At 38.8% G+C, this 22,896-nt stretch overlaps 1 protein-coding gene across 1 annotated transcript; it reads right to left on the reverse strand.

The window, feature by feature from the left end:
- Nucleotides 1-7,613: 7,613 nt before the first annotated feature.
- On the reverse strand, nt 7,614-14,098 carry LOC133743619 (ABC transporter C family member 10-like). The gene is made up of 12 exons (XM_062171606.1): nt 13,945-14,098; nt 11,232-13,323; nt 10,834-11,154; nt 10,662-10,748; nt 9,969-10,556; nt 9,715-9,879; nt 9,297-9,591; nt 8,998-9,212; nt 8,608-8,913; nt 8,346-8,409; nt 8,027-8,266; nt 7,614-7,923 (listed from the first exon to the last, which is right to left on the reverse strand). Exons 2-12 carry the CDS (start codon nt 13,296-13,298, stop codon nt 7,802-7,804), a joined length of 4,470 nt encoding a protein of 1,489 aa, XP_062027590.1. The 5' UTR covers nt 13,299-13,323; nt 13,945-14,098; the 3' UTR covers nt 7,614-7,801.
- Nucleotides 14,099-22,896: the final 8,798 nt, after the last annotated feature.

Below are 22,896 nucleotides of genomic sequence, written 5' to 3' on the forward strand. Positions count from 1 at the left end.
AAGTTTAGAGCATGAGATACAATGAAGTAGCAATAATTGGATATATACCAGTAGCGTGGTTCCACTTGGTCAATCAGTCCTGACCTGTAAAACCTGATGATCACTTCCCAACAACAAGTCAGATTTGTACACTAGCACTCGTACCAAATGTCTAATGGTGCTTGATTAATGCACGAAAGAGCAAGGTGACAAGAGTCGAACTGTTATCGTGGATATGAAAGTAATTTTACCAAAACTATGTGAGCTGATCAGACTCGCAGGGGTGGGCAGATGAAGAATTAATTTGGGGTCTAGACAATTCTCGAGTTTACAGTACTTGTCAGTTGATGGTCGTGTGAGGAATAAACGAGTATTGAATACATACAATCAACAAGATACGAGATTGATCAAACTACAAAGAAAATTCACGAAATTTTGCTGCATGCAGGTTTTAAAACAATGTTATGTACCTAGCAAGGTGAGAAGAAATGATAATACTTCAAATTGTTGGTATTTTAAAAGATTTTTAAAATCTAGAATTCCTCAAATTAAGAACAGTAACAAAACATCTCCACAGCAATAAACTTGGAACGCGCCGCACTAGGGCTGGGCTCGGGTCGGGCCGGGCCCGAAAATCAGTAAGATCGAGACCGAGATCGAAACTATCGGTTCGGGCCGGTTCGGGCTTTTTCAGAAATGAAGACCGACAAAAACCGAACCCATTCGGGCCGGTTCGGTCTTTCGGGCTTTTCGGTCTTTTTCGGGCCCAATTTCCAGTTCAACAAGATTTGCCTGTTTTCCCTGTTTTCCAAACTGCAGTTCTGCACTTCTGTGACTTCTGTCACTCATTCTGGTACCTGGGAGAGTAGAATGCATATCCAAATATCCAATAATCTCATTAACATAACAATAATCATTTCAACTCTGCAACTCTGCATTCACATTTCAAACCTGATCAAAGATCAATTTACAAATACAAATGGGCAGTCTGCCAAATCAAACATCAACACAATAGTGACAAAATCAATAGTAAACAATGAATCAGAATTGTGGGATGAACTCTGACTCTGATGAGAAGCCATGAAATTTGGATTGAATCGCCTACATAAATAGTAAACAAGGAATTGTTAAAATCATATAGCTCATCAAATCAAAACCCCAATTTGCACATCTGGTAATTTCAACACTATATCCATCTCCACGGTGCAAGCTTTGAAACACTTACTCTGGAGTTTCTGGGCAGCAAAATCAGTTCCACGGTGACAGACATCTCCATCTGCTATCTGAATCAGCCATGGCCTTAGAAGTCAAGAAAATATCTTCCCTCTTCAGTGAACCCTCAAACACAAACCCACCACTCTGCCATCAGTGCCATGTCCCAAGATTGGGCTGGAATTTTATCGTAGATCAAGAGGATTGAAAAAGTCAAATTGAAAACCCTTAAATCTAGATTACTCACCGAACTGAGTTGCGAGGAGCGGTGACGGTGACGGCGACGGCGACGGCGACGGGAGAATCGAAACGGCTAAACGGCGGAGGCGAACTTCTGGAGCTTCGCATCTAATCAAGGAGTCGCTGGCAGAGGAGGATTTCGGAGACGGAGAGTGGTGCAGTAGCTGGTAATGGACGGAGAGAGACCGTGAGGGAGGGACTGAGAGGGAGATTTCAGAAATTGGGGCTGAGATGGTATCGACTCAAATCCTCGATACTATCGAGAGAGAGGGAGGCTGAGGTGAGTGAGGTTGGGTTACTCGACTGCAAGAGACATGTTTTAGCGTTTTAGGGTTGTTAACTTGTTATTTTGTTTTTTTTTTTAATATTTAACATATTATTATATCACCCAATCAAGGACTGACATGTGACAACTGATACATGAAATCGGGTCGGTTCGGGCTTTCGGTCCCTGAAAATGTGAAGCCCGAGACCGAACCGATTATATGAAATCGGGTCGGGCTTTACACCGAACCGAAAATTCCTATATTAAAACCGAACCGAATCAGGCTTTTTTCCTCGGTTCGGGTCGGGTCCTCGGTCTTTCGGGTCCGGACGCCCAGCCCGACGCCGCACGCGCTTGAGAGACCAATAGTAGGTTTCACCCCTGTCCGGCGGCGTGCTTCTACGCCGTTGTCGGACGGGCCATTGCCGGGCTCCGAGTGAGTTTGGTGTGAGGCTGGGTCTCTCCATCAACGTTCTCGTTCCGATGGGAGAGGCTACGGTGGAGGTCAGGGAGGTGAGGGAGGGGAAAATCGCGACTGTTAGTTTTTGGTTCTCCCTTCGCTGGCCAACTCGACAGATTCGATCTCGGACTTGGAGGCAACCTGGCGGTGAGGCGTCCGGCGTGGCGTGGCTGGGGGCTACTCGGAGCGATCCGATCTGGTTAGGATCATCTGATCCCGATCTGGGTTGGTTTGGTTCCACACGGCTTCTCCATGGTGCGACGAAGATGGTTTTTTTGCAGGGTTTGTTTTCAATCTGGGATGACAGGTCTCCTAGGCGCGACGACGGATCGCTGGCGGCGGGGCGGCTCTGTGCAGGGTCCGGCGGCGGTGGCTGTTGTGGAGTTGGGCCAAGCCCAGCTGGTAGTCTGTGGGTTTCATGTTCCCTTTATTGTTGCTTGGGCTTGGGTCCTTCTTTTGGGCCCGGCCTTAGTTAGTTATGTTATTTCCAGTTTTATTTACTGTAGTTTATTTTGGTCGCGCCTTTGGCGTGAAATAAGGGTCTACACTTGTTATGTAGGACTGGTAGGGCCTTGTGCCAGGATATGCACTCCATGTGCCTTATATGCTCTAGGTTGGCAGCGTATTAGTTGCTTTGTCAAATGGTCGCTACCGCCTAGTGGCAGGATGAAACTAAGTGTCGTCGGATTTATCATCTTGCGGCAACATAGTAGGAAAGCTGTGCTAAAGCTGGCAATTATGCTACGTTGTAATCGTGTTACATATCGAGTTATCTTTCCGTTATGTCACTGCTATTTCAAAGCAAATGGAGCTGCCAGTAGGGTGCTCTTTGCTAGTTGGTGCTTGTTAGAATACAAGTATTGTGTAGAGATTCCTGATATTATTTCGGGACATACTCTAGTTGCTTATTGTAATCAGGGGTTTAGGCTCAATGTCCCCCCTTGTATTCGACAATTTCATTAATCAAGGCTTGAGGGCAGCTGCACCATCCCTTCATTCAAAAAAAAAATTTTAAAATTAAAATCTTTAATTTAATTCAAAATTTCAATTTTTAATTGCTTGTGGCTATTGACAGCCTATAATTTTATTTGTTCACCCTACAAGTTTTTAATTTATTAAAAAACTCAAATTTCCTGATACAAAAATGCAATAAAGGACGATAACTTCTTAAAAGATGTATTTTGTTTTGTTTATTACATTCTACAAAACACTTGTATCTATAATTAAATTTTATTTCTCACATTAATTTTCACGAAAATACAATCAACAGGAAAATATGAGTTTTGTGCAAAGCATAGAAAAGTTTGAGAAGCTAATATTGCACTTATACTATAGTAAAGAAAAAAAAGAATTAGTCATTTCCATCCTTTTTCACATCATCAATACAAATGTCATTGATTTCTATTTCAAATACAAAGAAAAAGAATATATGGTTTCATTTGAATTAGACTCACATATATATATATATATACAGGCGGGTTCTGAAGCGGACGTCCGCACTTCGCTAAAGTGAGGACGCCGGCACTGCAGCCCAGCTCAGGCGTCGACGGCGGCACGAATCGGGCCGGAAGGAGGCCGGAAGCATCCCAGACGGCTTCTGGGCACTGTTCGAGGTCGGAGGAGGTCGGGGTTGCCGGTTTTTGGGCAGCCACCTCACCTGCAACTGCAGGTTCTGTGCAGCACCGGAAAACCCGTCGCCGGCGACTCCACTCGACCGCACGACCCCTGGGCTCCCTCCGGCAAGCCGCGCCGCGCTGTCGTGGCCTGAGTTGGGCTGCAGCGCCGTCGTCCGCACTTTAGCGAAAGTGCGGACATCCTCTTTGGAACTTGTCCGTATATATATATATATATATATATATATATATATATATATATATATATATATATATATATATATATATCCTTAATCAAACCAAATCAGTCCAATTCAATCGATAAGCTACCGATCATTGTGCTGACCGCAATCTCCTTGATGAGACTAAGATCGACTAAGAGAGCAAGAGACAAGCATATAGACTTGAAGGAAAAGAAAAACAGTTTTTACATGCACCCTAGTTTAAAAAAGGGTATTTTGGGTACTTTGAATTGGTTAACTAAGTAAAATTGTAATTTAGAAAGATATGTGTAGGGTGGAAAGAGAATGTAGGATAAACAAAAGAGACGGTAGGGTGGCGCAATAGCCTCACCCTTTTCAATTTGTATCTTATACTTTTAGGCCTGTGCTTTTTGGGGGTTATAGGAGTTTCATTTTTATTTTAATTTTCTAATTGCATGGTGTGTTTCGTGCTGGAGGTTTGCAACTTTGCATGAGATATTTGGAGCTTATAAAAGGCAACAACCTTTCCCAAGTTGATAACAACGGCTAAAAAGGTTCTCTATTCCACATTTGACTATCTATCACTCCGATTACTATTTTTCACATTTTATACTAGAATCAATTGTGGTCCATTTTTCCCTTACTACAAATAAGAGAAACAATTTATAATTTATTAATTGAGCATAATTTTAGCTTAGTTTTAAATTTCAAGTTTCAAATATAAAAAAATCTATGCAATTCATCAATGAATAATTCTCATCGAACTAAATGCATTCGTATGAAAAAGAATACCTAAGATGTAGGTCGAGAAACATCTTAAACCTAATGACACCAAAAAACTTTATATACCTATATTATATGGTGAGATAAGATTAGAAAAAAAAAACTTCAATTGATTATCTATCTAAATTTAAAGATGTACTATAGGTTTTTTTTTTTTTTTTTTTAGAATAATGTATTATAGGTATTTAGTACACCTAGACATATGAATTAAAAAAAAAAAAAAAAACATAGCTCATATCACCAACCTAATGAAAAGGTACAAATATATATGTACATACCTAATTAAGGTAAAAAGTATGAAGAAAAAAAAAAAAAAAATATATATATATATATATATATATATATATATATATATATATATATAGAATCATTCTCAGGTGCGGATATCCGCACCTAAGAAAAAAGGTGCGGATTTCCATTTTTTCCCCACTTTCCGATCACATTTTCACATCTTAGCCATTCAGTTTTTAGGTCCTAATGTATAGATCATCTCTACAAATTTTCAGCCAAATTGGTGATCGTTAAGGCATCCAAAACTGCAATTTATACATACGGACCGAATCTGCCGAACCGGAACCGTTCGTGTACATTGTTGTAAATTGCAGTTTTGGATGCCTTAACGATCACCAATTTGGTTGAAAATTTGCAGAGGTGATCTATACATTAGGACCTAAAAACTGAACGGTTAAGATGTGAAAATATGATCGGAAAGTGGGTCAAAACTGGAAATCCGCACCAATGAAAAACTGCGAACGTCCGCAGTGGAGAAGGCATGTATATATATATATATATATATATATATATATATAGAGAGAGAAGAGAGAGAGAGAGAGAGAGAGAGAGAGAGAGAGAGAGAGAGAGAGAGAGAGAGAGAGAGAGAGAGTCAAATGTACGTATATAGAAACTTGAATTTACCTAGAACTAAGACATATGAATTTTAAATAAAAATCTCCAATCTAGAATTCTATGACAAAAATTAACTAACACCATAACAGAATCTATATTAAAAGTACGCAAAAATTTCTTACCAAATCTATGATAAAGATAGATGCGAATCAAGTCACGTTGGTAAGAGAAAAGCTTTAGGACACTCTTCACCAGAGTGTCGTTCCCCTGTTCAGCTACTGACCAGGGATGATATGGTCAACTACTGTCCGACTGAAATCGGACGGTTAACAGATCTCATCTGCTCTTCACCATACAAGACTTATATTCTTACTTTACTTTTACTATATATATTTACAAAAAAAATTATATAAGTGCAGAAATAATCCCCTATATTGAATGCAATCTTAGCAAAATATACTTATTAATTGCAATCCAGGGACTCATCTACCCTGACTAGGAATATCTTGATGAACAATAAGCAAAAGATAATATAATGACCCAAAGTGGGCATGGTGACCTGGGCTTCAAGTTTCAAATTACCCCACCGTTATGGCATGCTAGATGCGAATAAGCAATTTTTGATTCATTGAAAATGAATGTGTTGTAAACGAAGGAGATACCATTGAAGCAAACAACGAATCGGCTGCTAGTTTTCCCGTAATTGCTAATCCAATTTGCAGTTTTTGCCCATATATAGCTAACAACAACTTGAGATTTCTGTGCAGAGGGTCAGACAAATGTCGGACAACTGAGAACCCAGAAACTCTGGATAAAAAGCTTTTTAGCTAAGCTCAGTTGGGTAAAGCACTGACCAAAATTTATAGCCAATATAGGCCGAGCGGGTGCCTTTGCCCCCCACTCGAATAATATTTATTATGCTGGCTGATATATACTTGATTCTATTAGTGTTCTGCACCTAGAGGGTTTATCGTCAATATAGAAGGTCTTGCCTCCACAGTGAGAGAGAGTTGACATGAACTTAAGGTTTTATACCTATTCAAAGGCTTTAACCTTAATTTTATTGGTTCTATGCATGAGTTTTTTTTTTTTTTTTTTGATCATTTGATCTATTGTTTCCCCTATAAGAAGAAGAAGACTAGAAGAGAAAGAGAAATAGAAATCGGTACTGCTCAACCGAGCCGAAATCTCTATCGCTGATTCGAAAGTCAGCCAGTTGTCGAGATTTTGGCCCAATGCGGTTCGGGCCAATTCAAAAGTCAGCCAGTTTAGCGACTATAGTCAAATTTAGGGGGTATTTCAGCAATCTATTGAAAGCCGTTGCTTCACCATACAAGATTTATTTTCTTACTTTACTTTTAGTATATAGAGGATGACTTTTGGACTTAAAAATGTCTATTGAAAGCCATTGTCCCGCAGAGAGTTGGTAGATCGCGTGGCTATCTAAAGTCATGTAGTTTGCTTCTTCTCCAAATAAGGCCACGGCTAATTTCTCTTTTGTAAGTTATAGGTAGTTAGATACAAAAGAGGTTTTGTCTTCTCTTGCCAAAAGGTTGCGGAACAACATCTCTCTCTCTGTCTGTTATTTTTGTTTTTTTCCTTTTTTTTTTGACAGTGTTTATGAATTTGAAAGACTTCATAGAGGCAAATACTAATTCCTCCGCGCATGTGAGATGCTCAAACTGTACATTTCAACACAGTGCCTAACTACTTTAACAACGCAAATAGTGTGATTCCCAACCGCTAGTGCATTTGGAATAGTTATTTTTATATACGTGTATGTGTGTGTAATATTTATGGGTGACGTGGTCTTGTGGTATTAGCCACCATTCAACAAAGTGGGCTTCCCCTATTGCCGAGTAAGCTTTAATACCTCTTGAGCTTTCATGATCTTTATCAGTCAATAATCAACAATTCAATATTATCAGATTATATTATTTGCTTTGAAGGCATAAAGAAATTTAAGTCTTATTGTTCATAATCTATGTCATTGATAAGAAAGATGACTAACCTTGAAGGGGGAAGAAACTATATTTCCCAGCCAATGAAAGGCTCATGAGCATTTCTTTTATTAGCTTTTAAATAATGCATCAACTTATTACATTCTAACTCAACAAGATTTTATAGAATTTAAAGCCGGATGCTGCCAACAAGGCAGAGCTGTACTAAAGAATCAAGAACACCCCAACACCTTTCACTATCAATCTTCAGAGTGGATGCCGACATTGGCAGAACGAGACCAGTATTCCTTGACAAGCTGCCCAAATAATGATCCCTCATTGTTCATCAGCTTTGTTGGCTCATCATACTCTACCAGTTTACCTGTCAATGAAATTTAGCATGTTATAAGAAAAAAATCACATAAGGTCCAGTAGAACACACAGAGTTGTGTTTAGTTCATCGCCGTTGGGGATATAATGCTTACCATCAGCAATAGCAAGCACCTTGGTGCAGTCCATGACAGTCGGTATCCTATGTGCCACTGTTATTACAGTGCAGTCAGCAAATTCTGTTCTTATAGTTTTCTGGAGAATAGAATCTGTTGCATTGTCCATTGATGCAGTAGCTTCATCGAGCACTAGTATTCGGCTCCTCTTTAACAAAGCGCGCCCCAAACAGAACAGTTGTCGCTGTCCCATGCTCCAGTTTGTTCCATCTTGTACAACTGAAAGCCAAACAGAACAATTGTCAGAATGTGGTCTACTTGTGTAACACTCAAAAGCAATAACACACAAATTTCATACCTAAAGAATCCAGGCCCTCTGCTTTTTCTTGAATGGCCTCTCGTAACTGACATTTCTCAAGCACCTTTGACACATTAACGAAAGATGAATCAAGTCAGAAAAAGAAAGTTACAGAATATGAGTATCTTCGGTTGGTTTGTTCGGATGAAAACTAGAAAATACTTAATTTTGACTCATATTCAGTTTAAATGGCTGGTTTTGAAAGCTTGCTGATTACAGGCTTCAACACTGCAATTCATCTTGGTATATGTGAAAACCGAACCTGCCATATCTCATGATCAGTATGCTTCGATAAGGGGTCAAGATTGAACCTCACAGACCCACTGAATAGAGTGGGATCTTGAGGGATGATCCCAAAACATGATCTTAAGTCATGAAGTCCAATTGTGCAAATGTCATAACCATCTACAATGACCTTTCCCTCTGTAGGCTCTACAAGTCGAAACAAAACACTGATAAGAGTTGTCTTTCCACTTCCAGTCCGGCCAACAATTCCAACTTTGTACCCTCCTTCAATTGTGCAAGTTATCCCACGAAGAACGAGAGGAGCATTTGGCCTATATCTAACCTGCATGAGTTTCATTCAATCTCACACACCAGTCCAATTGTTCTTAAAGTTCCAAACTTCAGAATGATACCAAGAAATGCTAACCTTTAAATCATGTATTTCCACTTTACCAACAGTAGGCCAATTTTGCATCGGTCGGTTGTCTTCTATAACTTCTGCGGCTTCACTTGGAATATGCATGTATTGCTCTACCCTTTCTACAGAAATGATTGAATTTGCTAGCATGCACTGAAATTTGACAGAAATTACGAGGAAAACATTTAAGGAGAGACCATATGACAGTGTCATCCCAATAAACCCTGTCAAAATATTAAGCAACATGTTAGACACTGTATCATATGGATGGTTACATGAAATGTATATAGAAGCTTATGTTTACTTACCAGAGGAAGAAGAGGAATATGGAGTTAAAGTAATGGCAAGTGCTGCAGCTGAGAGAACAATAGCACATAGCAATTCCAGGCGTTCGATCAACCACTCATTTGTGGAAAAACCATGGAAATCAGTGCTAGCATTTGCATCGATAAAGTCCAAGTATTTTGTGAAGAATCTGTCCTCCTGTCTGAAAGCTCTGATTGTCAGGGCTCCAGCAATAGATTCGGCAAGCTGGCTTGCAAGTGCAGACTTAGTTGTGCCATTCATTCGCATCAACTCTTTTGCAGAAGCCATGTAGTAGTTCTATTTGTAGAAAAGAACATCGTAAGAAAATTCATTGTATTGAAAGGCAGAAATATATAAATAAATCATTGTATGAAAATAACTCCAGTAAGAAGACCTAAAAGATTTGGTTTAGTGTAATACCTGAAAGAGCATAGTAATATAGATTGTGGGGACAACTAGAAACACCATCGGCCAAGTAAGATAAACCAGTACTAGAAATATGCTGTATGTGTTCAAGGTTCCCCCAACAGCAATTATCAACTTGAAAGCTACTTCAAGGTCAATGATATTCATATCCGACGACACCTAAATGAAAGAAAAAATGAAAATGTAAGTTCCATTAGGTCCCTACACAGCATATTATAAAGTTCCGAATTGAAAACCTCAAGTCTTACCCGACTAAGTATTCTTCCCACAGGTGTTGAGTCATAAAACAACATTGGTGCTCGGAAAAGAGAGTTCAGTAGTGTCGAAAAAATGGACTTTCCTGCCCCAACTCCTAAATCTACTATAAAGAAAGATCGAATGAGCAAAGAGACTATCATGACAGTCATGATCACAGAATAAACTGCATAGAGTTTGACTCTGGATACACTATAATCCTGAATGTTCAAAGCCAACCAATAAAACTGAAGTAACTGCCCAACTATAAACATCGAGTAGAGAAAAATTGACAAGGAGAAGTTGAAAAATCCCCTGCCCTGCTTCAAATACTGAATGTATGGCTTGAAACCAATGTCCCCTGTTTCTCTCTCTTCTCTCTTAATCAATTGATCCCCTGCAGACTCTTGTAGCTGTACCTCAGTGGTTACTTTCTCAATCTCCTTTGCAGATGATTTAAGTTTTTCTGTAGAAGCATTTTCATTTGGCCTCTCTGAACCAGCAGTGTCATTGTTTGCATTCACAAGGTCTTGGAACTCATGACAAGAAGCTAGCAACTCATCATAAGGCGCTGCTTTTAAAATTTCCCCCGACGACATCAACTATGAAGAAAAAATATATATACTCAAATACCACATATATGCAAAAGGGACTATAGCATCAAACTCATAGAACACATGTTCAAAGTAACAGTATAGACAATATACCAAGATTGAATGAAAAGCAGGAAGGAAGTCAACTTGGTGTGTGACAAGCAGAACTGTCTTCTCAGCCAGAGCTCCCATGACATATTCCTGAAAATGACATAATTAGCTTTAATCATTGGTGAAAAAAAGGCAATAATGTACATTACTAGCTTGAGAGGAAAATAATGATTACATTGAACAGGCTGGTCGCAGTGTGGGCATCAACTGCACTGAAAGGGTCATCTAAGAGGTAGACATCAGCATTTTGATAGAGTGCACGTGCAAGTTGAATCCGCTGCTTCTGGCCGCCACTTAGATTGACACCTCTTTCTCCTATCTGAGTGCGATCCCCAAATGGAAGCATATCAAGGTCCTTTACCAAGGAACACTTTTGAAGTGTTTCTTGATATCTTACATGATCCATGGGAGTCCCAAATAGTATATTTTCTTGTATAGTTCCTGTTTGGATCCATGCAGACTGAGATACATATGCTATTGTGCCGTATACTTCAACCTGTAATTTAAGCTCTAATTATGGCTTTTCCCTCTATAACAATTTAATGAATAATTTGGAAATGGATGATTACTTACAACACCATTGATCCGTGGAACTTCACCGAGAATTGCAGCTAAAAGGGTTGATTTTCCTGAGCCAACCTCACCACAAATAGCAACTTTTTCTCCTGGTTTTACCACCAAATTGATGTCCCTCAATGTGGCCTTTGTAGCATCAGTATCCCATGAAATTTCAAAGGATTTAAACAAAATGGAATGCTCAACCTCTTTTTCACTGCTCTCTTTCCTTGTATCTCTGTGCTCCAACTCTGGTGCATCAAGGAACTTCACGATCCGAGAGAATGAAACCTTGGCTTCGATAAATGCTCCAAAAACATCCGGGATCAGCTTGATTGGCTCCTGAACAATACGTAAAGTTGCTAGAAATGTGAAAGCACTACTAGCAGAGAGTGTAAATCCCAGGAAGTAGCATGTCCAAAAAGTGACAGCTGCTACCACAATAGGAGATGACCAGAATAGAACATTGTAATATCCCTTTTGTGACAGTACTTTAGCTATCCATTTGAGTTCTTCTGTTCTCAACCCTTCTATGACCTTCTTGAAATTCGTCTCCCAAGAATACAGCTTCAAAATCTTCATATTGGAAAGCGCTTCTGTAATGGCTTTCAGCCTCTTGTTCTGTGCTACCATGAGCTTAGTTTGATACTCATGCTGCAACTTTGCTAATGGAGAGCTTCCCAGCAGAGTCACTATGATTACAGTTATAGCTGCAAGAGTTGCTATCCCCACGCAGTAGTAAAAGATAAGTAATGAAAGAAGCAACTGAAGACTTGTGGACCATATCTGATGAAACCAGAATGGAAATTCACCGATTCTATAAGCATCCACGCTCACATAATTCACTATCTCACCAGGAGAATGAGTCATCTTGGCAGCATTTGAGAGTCTTAGTTGCTTCTGATATATTGCTGCTGATATCAATGATCTTACCTGGAGACCAATAAGTCTAGTTCTGAAGAACCATTGCCTCTCCGACAATGACTCCACGACTTTAACCACAAAGAGACCAGCAGTCAGGGCATAGCCTTCACCTTCAAAAGCTGCTTCTCCTCCAACAACCCTAATGAAGGCCCTCAGAAACAGTGGACCGCTGGTCAGTGTGAGAACCTTGATGAGTGCAAAGATACCAGAAATCAGAATAGCTTTCCTCTGGCAGAAAAAAATTGTGGACAAAATAGAAGGTTCATCATCAGATGAAATGTTTTCCTTCCTTTTCTGCACTTGCTCCTTAAACATCAAGTACAATGTTCGTGCTTGATCAGCTTCTCTCAGCTGTGGGATATCTTCATTCTCAAGAATCTTCCCCTTTCCTTTTTTCAGTAATGGATTCAACCACCAAAATGACACTCTACTAAATAAACCAGCTTTTGCAAAAGGAGTAACATTGTCATGATTTGAAGTAATTTCACCTGCGATATCCGATTTTGCACCCAGCAGAGGTGTGTCCAGAGCATTGTCAACATGGACTTGTGGATCACCTTTAGCAACATTGCATCCCTCAAATGCACTAAAAAGCAAGAGAACTGATCCAGGGAAACAAAGAATGTTCAAAACAATCATAACCGATACTGCTTCATCAAGAATAGCTTCCCAAATTGATGAACCACAAAGAAAAACTGCAATAAAAAAGCCAAGAATTGAAAGAACTTTTGTTATTGCAATGTGGGGAGGGTGTGGCTTCTTTAGGTTTATGGTTAATCCCAGCATAAACCAAGTAAACCCCTGAAAGAAAAACACTAGCCATCCATGCAGAGGTAAAAAAGTCTGATCTGTGTTTACTTTCTCGACCATTTTCCATATCCCAAAACCCAAATAGGCCAAAGACAAACAGGCATTGAAAGTGGCCGAAACAACTGACACAGCAGAGAAGGTGTAAGACTCTGATGATGCTATAACCTTCTTTGATAATGTTCTATAGATGAAGATACAAAACAAGATGAATAGAAGCAAGATATCAACTGCAATGACCGCAATATTGTTGATACATGAATCTGGATTGATAATGGCTGCAATGTCAGAACTGCATTCAATTCCAGACTCAGTTGAACAATCACAGAACAAGGTCCAGTAACCTTCCGCCATGATGTGTCTCAGTTATGTACAAAATCTGCACAATTACAAGAAAGAAGAATTTAAAAACAGATAAAGGAACTGGATCTCACACCCATGGTTTTTACTTTTTAGCATAATAGTCACTAGAAGTTCAAACCAAACAGAAAACAGAGAAAAATATAAACTGACATAGATACTTAAACACAATTATACAGCTAAGCACCTTCCTCTTCACAAATTGAAGTGGATATGAAGCTTTCACCGAGTTGGAAAGGATATCACCCAAAAACCAAACATATGTGTAAAAGCTACGACAGCAAAAACATGTAACAAAATATAAGATTCCACTGGAAGAAGCCCAGAAAATCTTACTTTAGAGTCTAGACTCACTATGATTATAGTGTACCTAACTTGCTTTTGAAGCCATGCATCATATCAATCCTACAGAAGTCAATGACTCACTTGAATGCACCGATCATGCCAACTCACTTCTTAACATCAACCCATGTTTTTCATTTTGATCTCTAGATTCAAGCCCTGCTGTGAATCACGCATTCATACAATATTTCTTTTCTGGATGAACGAGCTACAACATGTATATATAATAATTGCAAACACACTTGCATAGATCTTCTTTATCAGATTTCTTGTCCAAAAAAAAAAAAAAACTGCTTACTTGATTTCTTTAGTGGTCTCCTCCGCTTGGCATGCAGAAAAGGTTTTCTACCTTGTGTCTCAAATACACTAGTATCTTTTCTCATATAAAAGGCACGTGGATCTTCAGAACCACATATGAAAAACCAGGTCCTCCTCCTTCAGTCATCTTCAGGACCAGGCCACCTTTTTTTCTTTTGGAAAATCAATGGAACCTACCAATACATAATTCACTTCTGTTTTTAACTTTTTATACTTGGTGCTGTATGTGTTAATCAATTTTAGACCCCAAGTAGTCTTGCTCAAGTGACGTATAGCAGACCATTAATACAATGGAGCAAAACCACGTGATAATATTAGAATGAATTGGGTAATGCAATTGATTGGGGTCTTCTTTATTAAGATTGTATATGTAATTAACATCGTGCATGATACGATCATACAACTACATAGAGATTTCTAAAAGATTAGGCGGCAATATCTTTCAACAACAACAACAACAACACAAAGAGGAGCCCCGTTGGCCCTGCTCTCTATTCTTATATTGATGACTTTTCAGCCATTGACCATTGTAGTTGATCTTTAGATTAGTTAATTTATGTTAGTTTCAAATAGTGCATGATATTTATGAAGTAGCTCATGTTTCAGAATAGATATTCATTTGGTTGTTGTGCAAGTAGGTGAGGAAGACAAAATGTATTAAGATCCTAGAATTTCATATAGTACATCTATTTATGAGTACACTACCATCGAGATCGAGTAGCTTAATTTCAATGCCATAAAGACTGACTAAAATTCAAGGCTCAAGTGGAGCTGTCAAATTAGAAATTAAATGAGGAATTGCGGTCTTGGAGTTGGTCCCTAAAAGTAAAATTGAAAGATGATTTAACCCATGATTTAATGTCATATCAGAAATGTCTGTATCCAGAAAAGACAACCACAAAACTCATGCAAGATTCGAAAAGCAGGAGCTTTCAATTAGTCTAAGCATCACTAATTAGACATATAGATCAGTTGTATGGTCCAACTTGTTCAGTCAGTACCGTATAACCCACTTCACCCTGTAAAGCCTTTTGTTCTCTTCCCAACAACAAGTCAGATAGTCCTATTGAACACACCTAAAAGTCGTACAAAATTTTAGTTGCTAATAGTGCCTTAAAGGCACCGAAGAGCATAGTGATCGGAGTCGAACTCTTGTTGTGGTAATGATGGTATATGAGCTCTCACTGGCGGGGTAGCGACCGGTGTGATTAAGGATTTGGGGAGTAGCTAGATAGTTCGTAGTCACGAGTTTAGGGTACTTGTTCAGTTGATCGTCGTATAAGCAACAATCAAAAATTGAATACATACAATCAACAAGATACTAGATTCATTAAACAAGAAATCAAATTCACTAAATTAAAATCTGCTGCATGCAGGTGCTTAAAACCATTCGGTACGTAGCAAGGTGACAATAGATTTTGATACTCGGGATACTATAGAACTTCCGAAAATGATTTTTGTAAGTAAAATAGAAAGGGTTTGAGTCTTTGAGACGCTTACTTACTTGCATCAGCGCTTGTGGCTCCCAGAGGTATTAGCAACGCATGGATGATTGTCCTTGACAAGTTGACGTACTATACTGTGTGGTTGTGAGGGCATTTAAGACCGCATATCAGAAATTACGAGAAGCATTGGGAATCAATGACTATGCCAAAGCTGGGTGGGTAGTAATGTAGTATTCCTCTCCTGGCCTTTTTATAGCTCCTAATTTTTATTTAACACCTACCCTTCTTCACTTTTTGCTGGAACCAAGACCATGACCGTACACACTGTTCATAATCAACCTCATTCCTCATACACACCCAGAAAGTGTTTATAATAGTTGGAGAAATAAAACACAGATCCCCATCAATTGGCTTCTTCTTGTTTGTAGTGAGATTCCTCTATCCCCAGTAAAAAAGCTGTTGCGCTGCAGAGTTGGTGCTATCATGTGGCTATCTAACTCGTGTTGCACACTTGTTTGTACTACATGGGGCGGTGTTAGTTTAAAACGTTGATATCTACTGTACAGAGTGTTGTTGCTGATCTGAAATTTACTCTTTACCAGGGCCTGATCAAGATTAAATCTCATATACAGGAATAGACCGTCAATGAAATGCTTCTGATAGAAATTCGTATAAATATAGGGCATATATTTCCTTCATTTCGCAACTCTTGTTGCGTTTATCATCAAGCAGTTTCTCAATGGTACAACAGAATGAGTAGTATGATGTTTCTAAACAGATGAATCCACTGCGGTCTCCCAAAATTGGTGCCTATATAAAATAGGGTTTAATGTTTCTAAGCTGCTCAAGAATGTAGTTGGATGACAAAATGAGCTCCCCATAAATCCAAAGCTTTCATGGTCTGTAATGGTACAAGAATTTCATCTACTTACTGAGATGCCGGGCAAACAATCAAAATTTTAGGTCGTATACTTCAGCATATTACTATCGAGAAAATGATCAACAATTCAACACTCTATTCGAACAGCACCACTCTCCGATGAAATGAATTTGGGTTTCCTTATAACTTGCTGCAAGCACTGGACCATGTCACCCACCTGGAAATCATAGCAATTTTGGATCACCAGTCCACACTCACTCCCCTTCTTTACCGTGTCCACATCCTGTTTCTCCCGCTTGAGCGATTCACATGATCCCTCAAATACAACTTCCCCACTCCTAAGAAGCCTCAGGGTTGCTGATTTGGTGACAAAACCATCAACCACCCGGCATCCGGCAATCTTCACATCAGGTCCCTTAGACTTGCTCCTTCCTTTGAGCTCAAAAATACTAAGAACCTCGGCTTCCCCAGCAACCTTGGTCTCAGTAGTCCCAGGGGCCTTCTCAACTATAAAGTTCCCAATGTCCTCCAAAAGATGATAGATCACACGGTGTTGCATTATCTAAGCCATTCGACACAAATTCAAATTATATAGTTAGGTGACATTTAAACTCCAATGGTGCATGCCCAAAATTATACACAGAATAGATGTTCATGTCCTATGGTTGATTAGAATAAGTATGTAAAAAAAGGGTGAACCTAACTACTTGCAAAATGATTAATACAGTGAGAAAGGAGATTAGTACCTTGATATTGGCTCGAGATGCAGCCAAACTGATGGAACTGGGTGGAGCCTTGATGTTAAATCCAATAATACATGCACCACAGGCTTGTGCCATGTCCACATCAGACTGAGATAGCGACCCAACACCAACATGTACCACATTCACAAAAACCTGGAAAAGAATAATGGAGTTGTCAAAAGAGAATAATATAATTATTTAGCAAATGCATTGCAAATCAAAATACGTTATACAGTAGGTGTATTTCAGCAAGGACAAAAAATTTAATATTAGAATAGCTAATTCTCCTAACATTGCATGGAAACCCGGAAAAACATCAACCTAACCAGCAAGTGATAATTTGAACACATAATTGGGAACTGCATAGAGAGCATACGGTTATGTATATGGAAATTCTAATCATGTGGCATACCTGAGGACTATTTAAACTCCCTAATGCATCTGTAACAGCTTGGACAGTACCCTGCACATCCCCTTTTACTATTATCGGCAATTCAACCCGCTTAGGCGCCTCATCTGATGGTTCTGTTTCTGGATCTTCTACCCTTCCATCCATAATTTTCATCAGTCTATCTTTCTCGAACTTCCTTTTCCTCCCTGCACTAAGCATTCTAGCTCGCTCCTCGGATTCCACAACAATGATGTCATCTCCAGCCCTTGGAAGTCCCTTCAGGCCTTCAATCTCAACTGGCATTGCAGGTGTTGCTCGCTCTGTCGACTTCCCTGCCATGTCCCTAATAGCCCTTATTCTACCCCACTCGGAGCCCACGACCACATATTTCCCACAAATTAAAGTTCCTGCTTTCACTATTGCAGTAACCAATGGACCCTTTCCCCTATCAAGTCTTGCTTCCACCACATAAGCTTGAGCCGGTCCATCAATACGAGCTTTCAGATCCATCATCTCAGCCTGGAGAAGCAAAGCCTCCTCCAAGTTATCTAAACCAGTCTTCTTCATAGCTGAAACCTCAACAACCTGAACATCCCCACCCATATCCTCTAGCAGCAAGCCCTCCGACGCAAGCTGGAGTCTTACCTTTTCTGCGTTAGCAGCTGGTTTATCACATTTATTAATTGCAACAACAATTGGTACTTTAGCTGCCTTTGCATGGGCCATGGCTTCAAGAGTCTGAGGCATCACCCCGTCATCAGCAGCTACAACAAGCACAACTATATCTGTGACAGCAGCTCCTCTAGCTCGCATCGCACTAAATGCTGCATGACCAGGGGTGTCAAGAAATGTAATTGATGCTCCAGATGTCATGCCAACAACAAAAGCACCAACATGCTGAGTAATCCCTCCAGCTTCTTTGGCAGCCACAGATGTCTGACGTAGAGCATCCAAAAGTGAAGTTTTCCCATGATCAACATGGCCCATGACAGTTACAACTGGGGGTCGTGGTAGAATTTCTGTACCTTCATTGGAGTGCAGCCTCCTCACATTGACGCCAACTTCCTACAAATCAACGCACAGAGTCAGTAACATTTCTTAAGGGGCCAAAATGCATAATGTCATAACCTGTACACAGTTGCCATTTAAGGGAAAGAACGCTAAGAGCAGTAAGTAAAAGTTGTGAATTGGTATCTAAGAATCAGAACTATAAACACTGTATTTCATCGAGCATAAATCTGCTATATGAAATATGGTGCTCCACGATGGGTAATGGCACAAGAAACAACTGGTGTGCTGGAAAATACATCTTTACCACAGATTGATTTGGGAACAAAAAATAAGAATACAATCCCTAGAAATGATATATATACACAGAGCAAACCCATGTGCCCTCCTACCCCCAACACTGAGATGAGACGAGTGGTTTTGGAAGCAAATTTGCACGATCTCAGCAGTTTTGATCTTTGGATATTTTCCAAACACAATTTAACATGTTGGATTCCATTATAAGCATATGAACAATGTGATTTTCTGTGACATGGAAGACAGACCATTGCTAACGAGTAAATCCAATAAATAATATTCACTGCTGAAAAGGTGAAATGCAATTTAACATGTTGGACTCCATTATAAGCATATGAACAATGTGATTTTCTGTGACATTGAAGACAGACCATTGCTAACAAGTAAATCCAATAAATAATATTCACTGCTGAAAAGGCGAAATACCATTGCAACCAGCTCTGCAATGTCGATGCTGAGAGTATCAAACTCCGAGCCAACCTTTTCCCCAACATTTGTAAGAATGGTTTGCAGAGTAGATATTGACTGTCCAGTGCGCTTGGCAAGTTCATCAATTGTCATACCTTCAAAAATCTCAATTGTCTTATCTGGCATGGCCTTGGTAGTTCTTTGTGGTTTAGGAGGCACATATGGAGCATCAACGGGAGGTTGTGTCTTATTGTCCCTCTTTACAAACTTCTCTCTCTTGGGAGGTTTTAAACCAAATGACTGGTCATTCCCTTTTCTCCCATGATAGCATCTATACAAAAAAGTTTCCACCATTAAAGGTTGCGATTAGCATATGTATCTCCTAAACTGAAACGAAAATGAAAAGAAAAATTTGTAACAAACATTACTGCAATAGATAATCCTAGATCCCAATGACTCTATAAGCACACAACCAGAAAGAAACAGATAGGTAGAACTCACCGTATTTGGGTGTCTTTTATCAATATTTCACCATAAGCAAGCTTTCGTGACTTAAATTTAAATGAGGGCTCTGCAGCACAAAAGTAAGGATATGAGAATGGCATTATATTTCATTAATACTTGACATGATGTCCAATATGTAATATGCAAGCAAAACAACCATATTTTGGAGATTGATTCACTTCTAAATGTAAAATGAAACTATCATCTAGCACAATTATATGGTTAAAATGATAGAAACAAGTTCTGAAAAGCAAAAGGAACTATGAAAATGAGCTAAATTCAAAATCAGTGCTATTTTGAGGTTAATTGAATTCCAAAGGATATTATTAAAAAAAAAAAAAAAAATTATGGTTGTGTTTATACAAACTGAAATACAAAACATCACCAAAAAAAGGTTTTCCTTGTGCAAATTCAGCTTACCTGGTGTACACAAAACTGATTTTACTACATCATCAACATTAGATAAAGAAGTAAATCCCATTGCATATCTTCGTAGTCTTGAAGGCAAATCAGTATTTAGACTGGCACGTATGCCCTGCAACAAGAAATTGATGCCAATGTTATAGATTGAAAAAGTAAACCAGCCAAAATGAGACTAGACTCATCATTAAAAATATCCTATCCACCATCATCTAAATATTCGATATTTTTCTCTTATAAAGACAGGGAGGGAGTGGCTATCCTTTTTCTCCTATAACAGTTTGTAATGCAGCAGCAACGACTTGGTTAGAAAAGAAATATCCGCTTTGGAAGCCTAAGACTAAACCCAGCCCTTTCTGGTCCAAAGTAAAATCTCCTTGGTAGTTTAAAGGTCTTGCTAGAGTCCTTTTTCAGTTTTATGAAGAGTAATTATGAGTCTAGTGCTGTTAGAGTATATTTAAATCTTTGGGTGAGTACTCAAGGGTCTTGAGTGAGTCTTTATGTCTATTTAAGTCTTCAAGTATTTAAGGGTCTTATTATTAATTAATAAGTCTTTTATAGAGTTTTGTGGTGTTCTAGGAGTCTAAGGGTTATGTTTTTTAATCCTCTAAATATGGCCTACCCATTGTAAACCCAGGACAGATTGGAATGAAATAAAATTGAGTTTTGTTGACGGCTTGGTGCCTTGGTCTCTCTCCCCTTACCTCCGTTGTTCTATTTCTCTATTCTACAGCTAAGAAGCCTCTGTTTCTTCTAAGTCAATCTGCTTTCTTAATCTCTCAACACTCCCAAACCCACCCAAATCATTCTCTCACCAGCTGTTGCTCTATGCTGCATCAGTTTGAGTAGCCATCCTAGCAAATCCAACAAGAAGAAAATAACAATCTGTACTCTAAATAATAAGACACAAGATTATAAGACAATCCAAAATTGCAACTCAGCTACTCTTTGCACACTAGCTAATATAAAGCAAGTGAACCAAACTCACATTAACCAAGTAATCATTTTCGACTTGAAAGTTACCTTTTTGGTAAGCTCTCTCCACGCCATACATAAGTGTCTCAGGTCAAGAATCAAACTATTTCAAATCTTTCAAGCTCTGCGCAGTTGAACAAAGACATTCAAATAAAACAGTGCATTAGCCACAGTGATTGGTTGCCAAGAAAAATGAAGAAACCAATGACAAAATGTCATTCTTAGGAAATGGCATGGTCAATAAGAAACCCGGACTGCCCTTCCACCAATTCACATCAGAGTTCAAAACAGAATTGAATAAAGGTTTAAACTTTGGCCTAAAAATGCAATCTTTTTCTGAAGATTAACCAACTTAGACCAAACTGAATGAGTTTTCTCAAAGGCTGAAGTAAACCCAGAACATAAAACATGAATAGCAGTTGAGAAATTATCAGAATCTGACATTGTGGGAGACAAAATTAATGGAACATAGAACAGAGTCGAATAGAGCAATACAAAGTTGGAGTCTTTGAAGCTTGTACCTACTGGTGTTTAAGAGGAGAACAGGGTACAGTTCGTCGGCGACGAGCAGTTTAGGTCGGTGAGCCTGGCTTTGCTCGCTTTCACTACTGCGAGAGATCAACGACTGTGTCTGTGATAAAGAAATTTGCTTGGGGCTCATACACGAGGTTACCCACTGTACCCGAGGCCTGAGGCCAATTTTTTTTTACAAACTTTTTAAGAATTTAAATTTCTTCGAAATTATTAAAATTTTCATTGAGGTTTTTGTCCATGAGAAGATCTTGCGTGGGGCACCCGTAGGGACACGTAGTAGGGAGAGTCAATCACTGCCCAGCAGGGGGGGTGTTTTGAGTATTTCGTAGCAGGGAGAGTCAATCACTGCCCAGCAGGGGGGTGTTTTGAGTATTTCACTTTAGAGAGCAGAGGCATTTTCAGAAAAGATGAAAATAAATTTGCTTGGGGCTCATAGCCTCATACACAAGGTTACCCACCGTACCCGAGGCTGAGGCCAATTTTTTTTTTTTTTTTTTACAAACTTCTTAAGAATTTTTAAATTTCTTCGAAATTATTAAAATTTTCATTGAGGTTTTTGTAATTTGACATGACTAAATATTTGACAAATATTCAAATATTTTCCAAAATTATAAGACAATATTTTCTTATATATATAAATATTTCAATTGATACTCAAATTTTTGTAAATTCATGATACTGGAATTTTCATCTCAATCAAAATTGCAAACCCCATCTGCACCAGTACCTTACTCATGGAGTATGAGGAGTAAGGATATTTTTGTCATCCATGTTTCCAAACTACCTTACATATGATTTGAGTGCTAATTGATTTAGACATTTAGTATCCGGTGAGAACAATGAATTTTCAGATTCAAGTTGAGTACCAAACCAATGGAAACAAGTTTTATTTGACAAGTTTTAAGTTTGAGACATTATCCAATATTGGTAAGAACAATGAATTTTCAGATTAAAGTCCAAAACAATGGAAACAAATTTTATTTGACAAGTTTTTAGTTTGAGACATTATCCAATACTGGTAAGAACAATGAATTTTCATATTAAAGTTGAGTACCAAAACAATGGAAACAAGTTTTATTTGACAAGTTTTTAGTTTGAGACATTATCCAATATTGTGCAGAAAAACAATACTATACTAAAAACTCTACGGTTTTGCTCTAAATTTTAACTAGCCTTCATGTATGATTCATGCGGGTGCAAAAAATGATTCATGCAGGTGCAAAAACTCCACAGTAACCAATATTGTGGAGAAAAACATTACTATACTAAAAACTCTACAGTTTTGCTCTTAATTTCAACTTGCCTTCATGTATGATTCTTGCGGGTG

Source organism: Rosa rugosa, chromosome 4, assembly GCF_958449725.1.
Source record: "Rosa rugosa chromosome 4, drRosRugo1.1, whole genome shotgun sequence".
Taxonomy (NCBI): Eukaryota; Viridiplantae; Streptophyta; class Magnoliopsida; order Rosales; family Rosaceae; genus Rosa; species Rosa rugosa.

Coding starts and splice junctions, on each gene's coding strand:
- LOC133743619 (XM_062171606.1), bottom strand. CDS start 13,298: ATGGCGGAAGGTTACTGGACCTTGTTCTGTGATTGTTCAACTGAGTCT. Junction 10,557..10,661: donor CTGCTTTTCATTCAATCTTG/GTATATTGTCTA, acceptor TTTTCTTCATAG/TTGATGTCGTCGGGGGAAAT. Junction 9,213..9,296: donor ATATTCCTCTTCTTCCTCTG/GTAAGTAAACAT, acceptor ATATTTTGACAG/GGTTTATTGGGATGACACTG.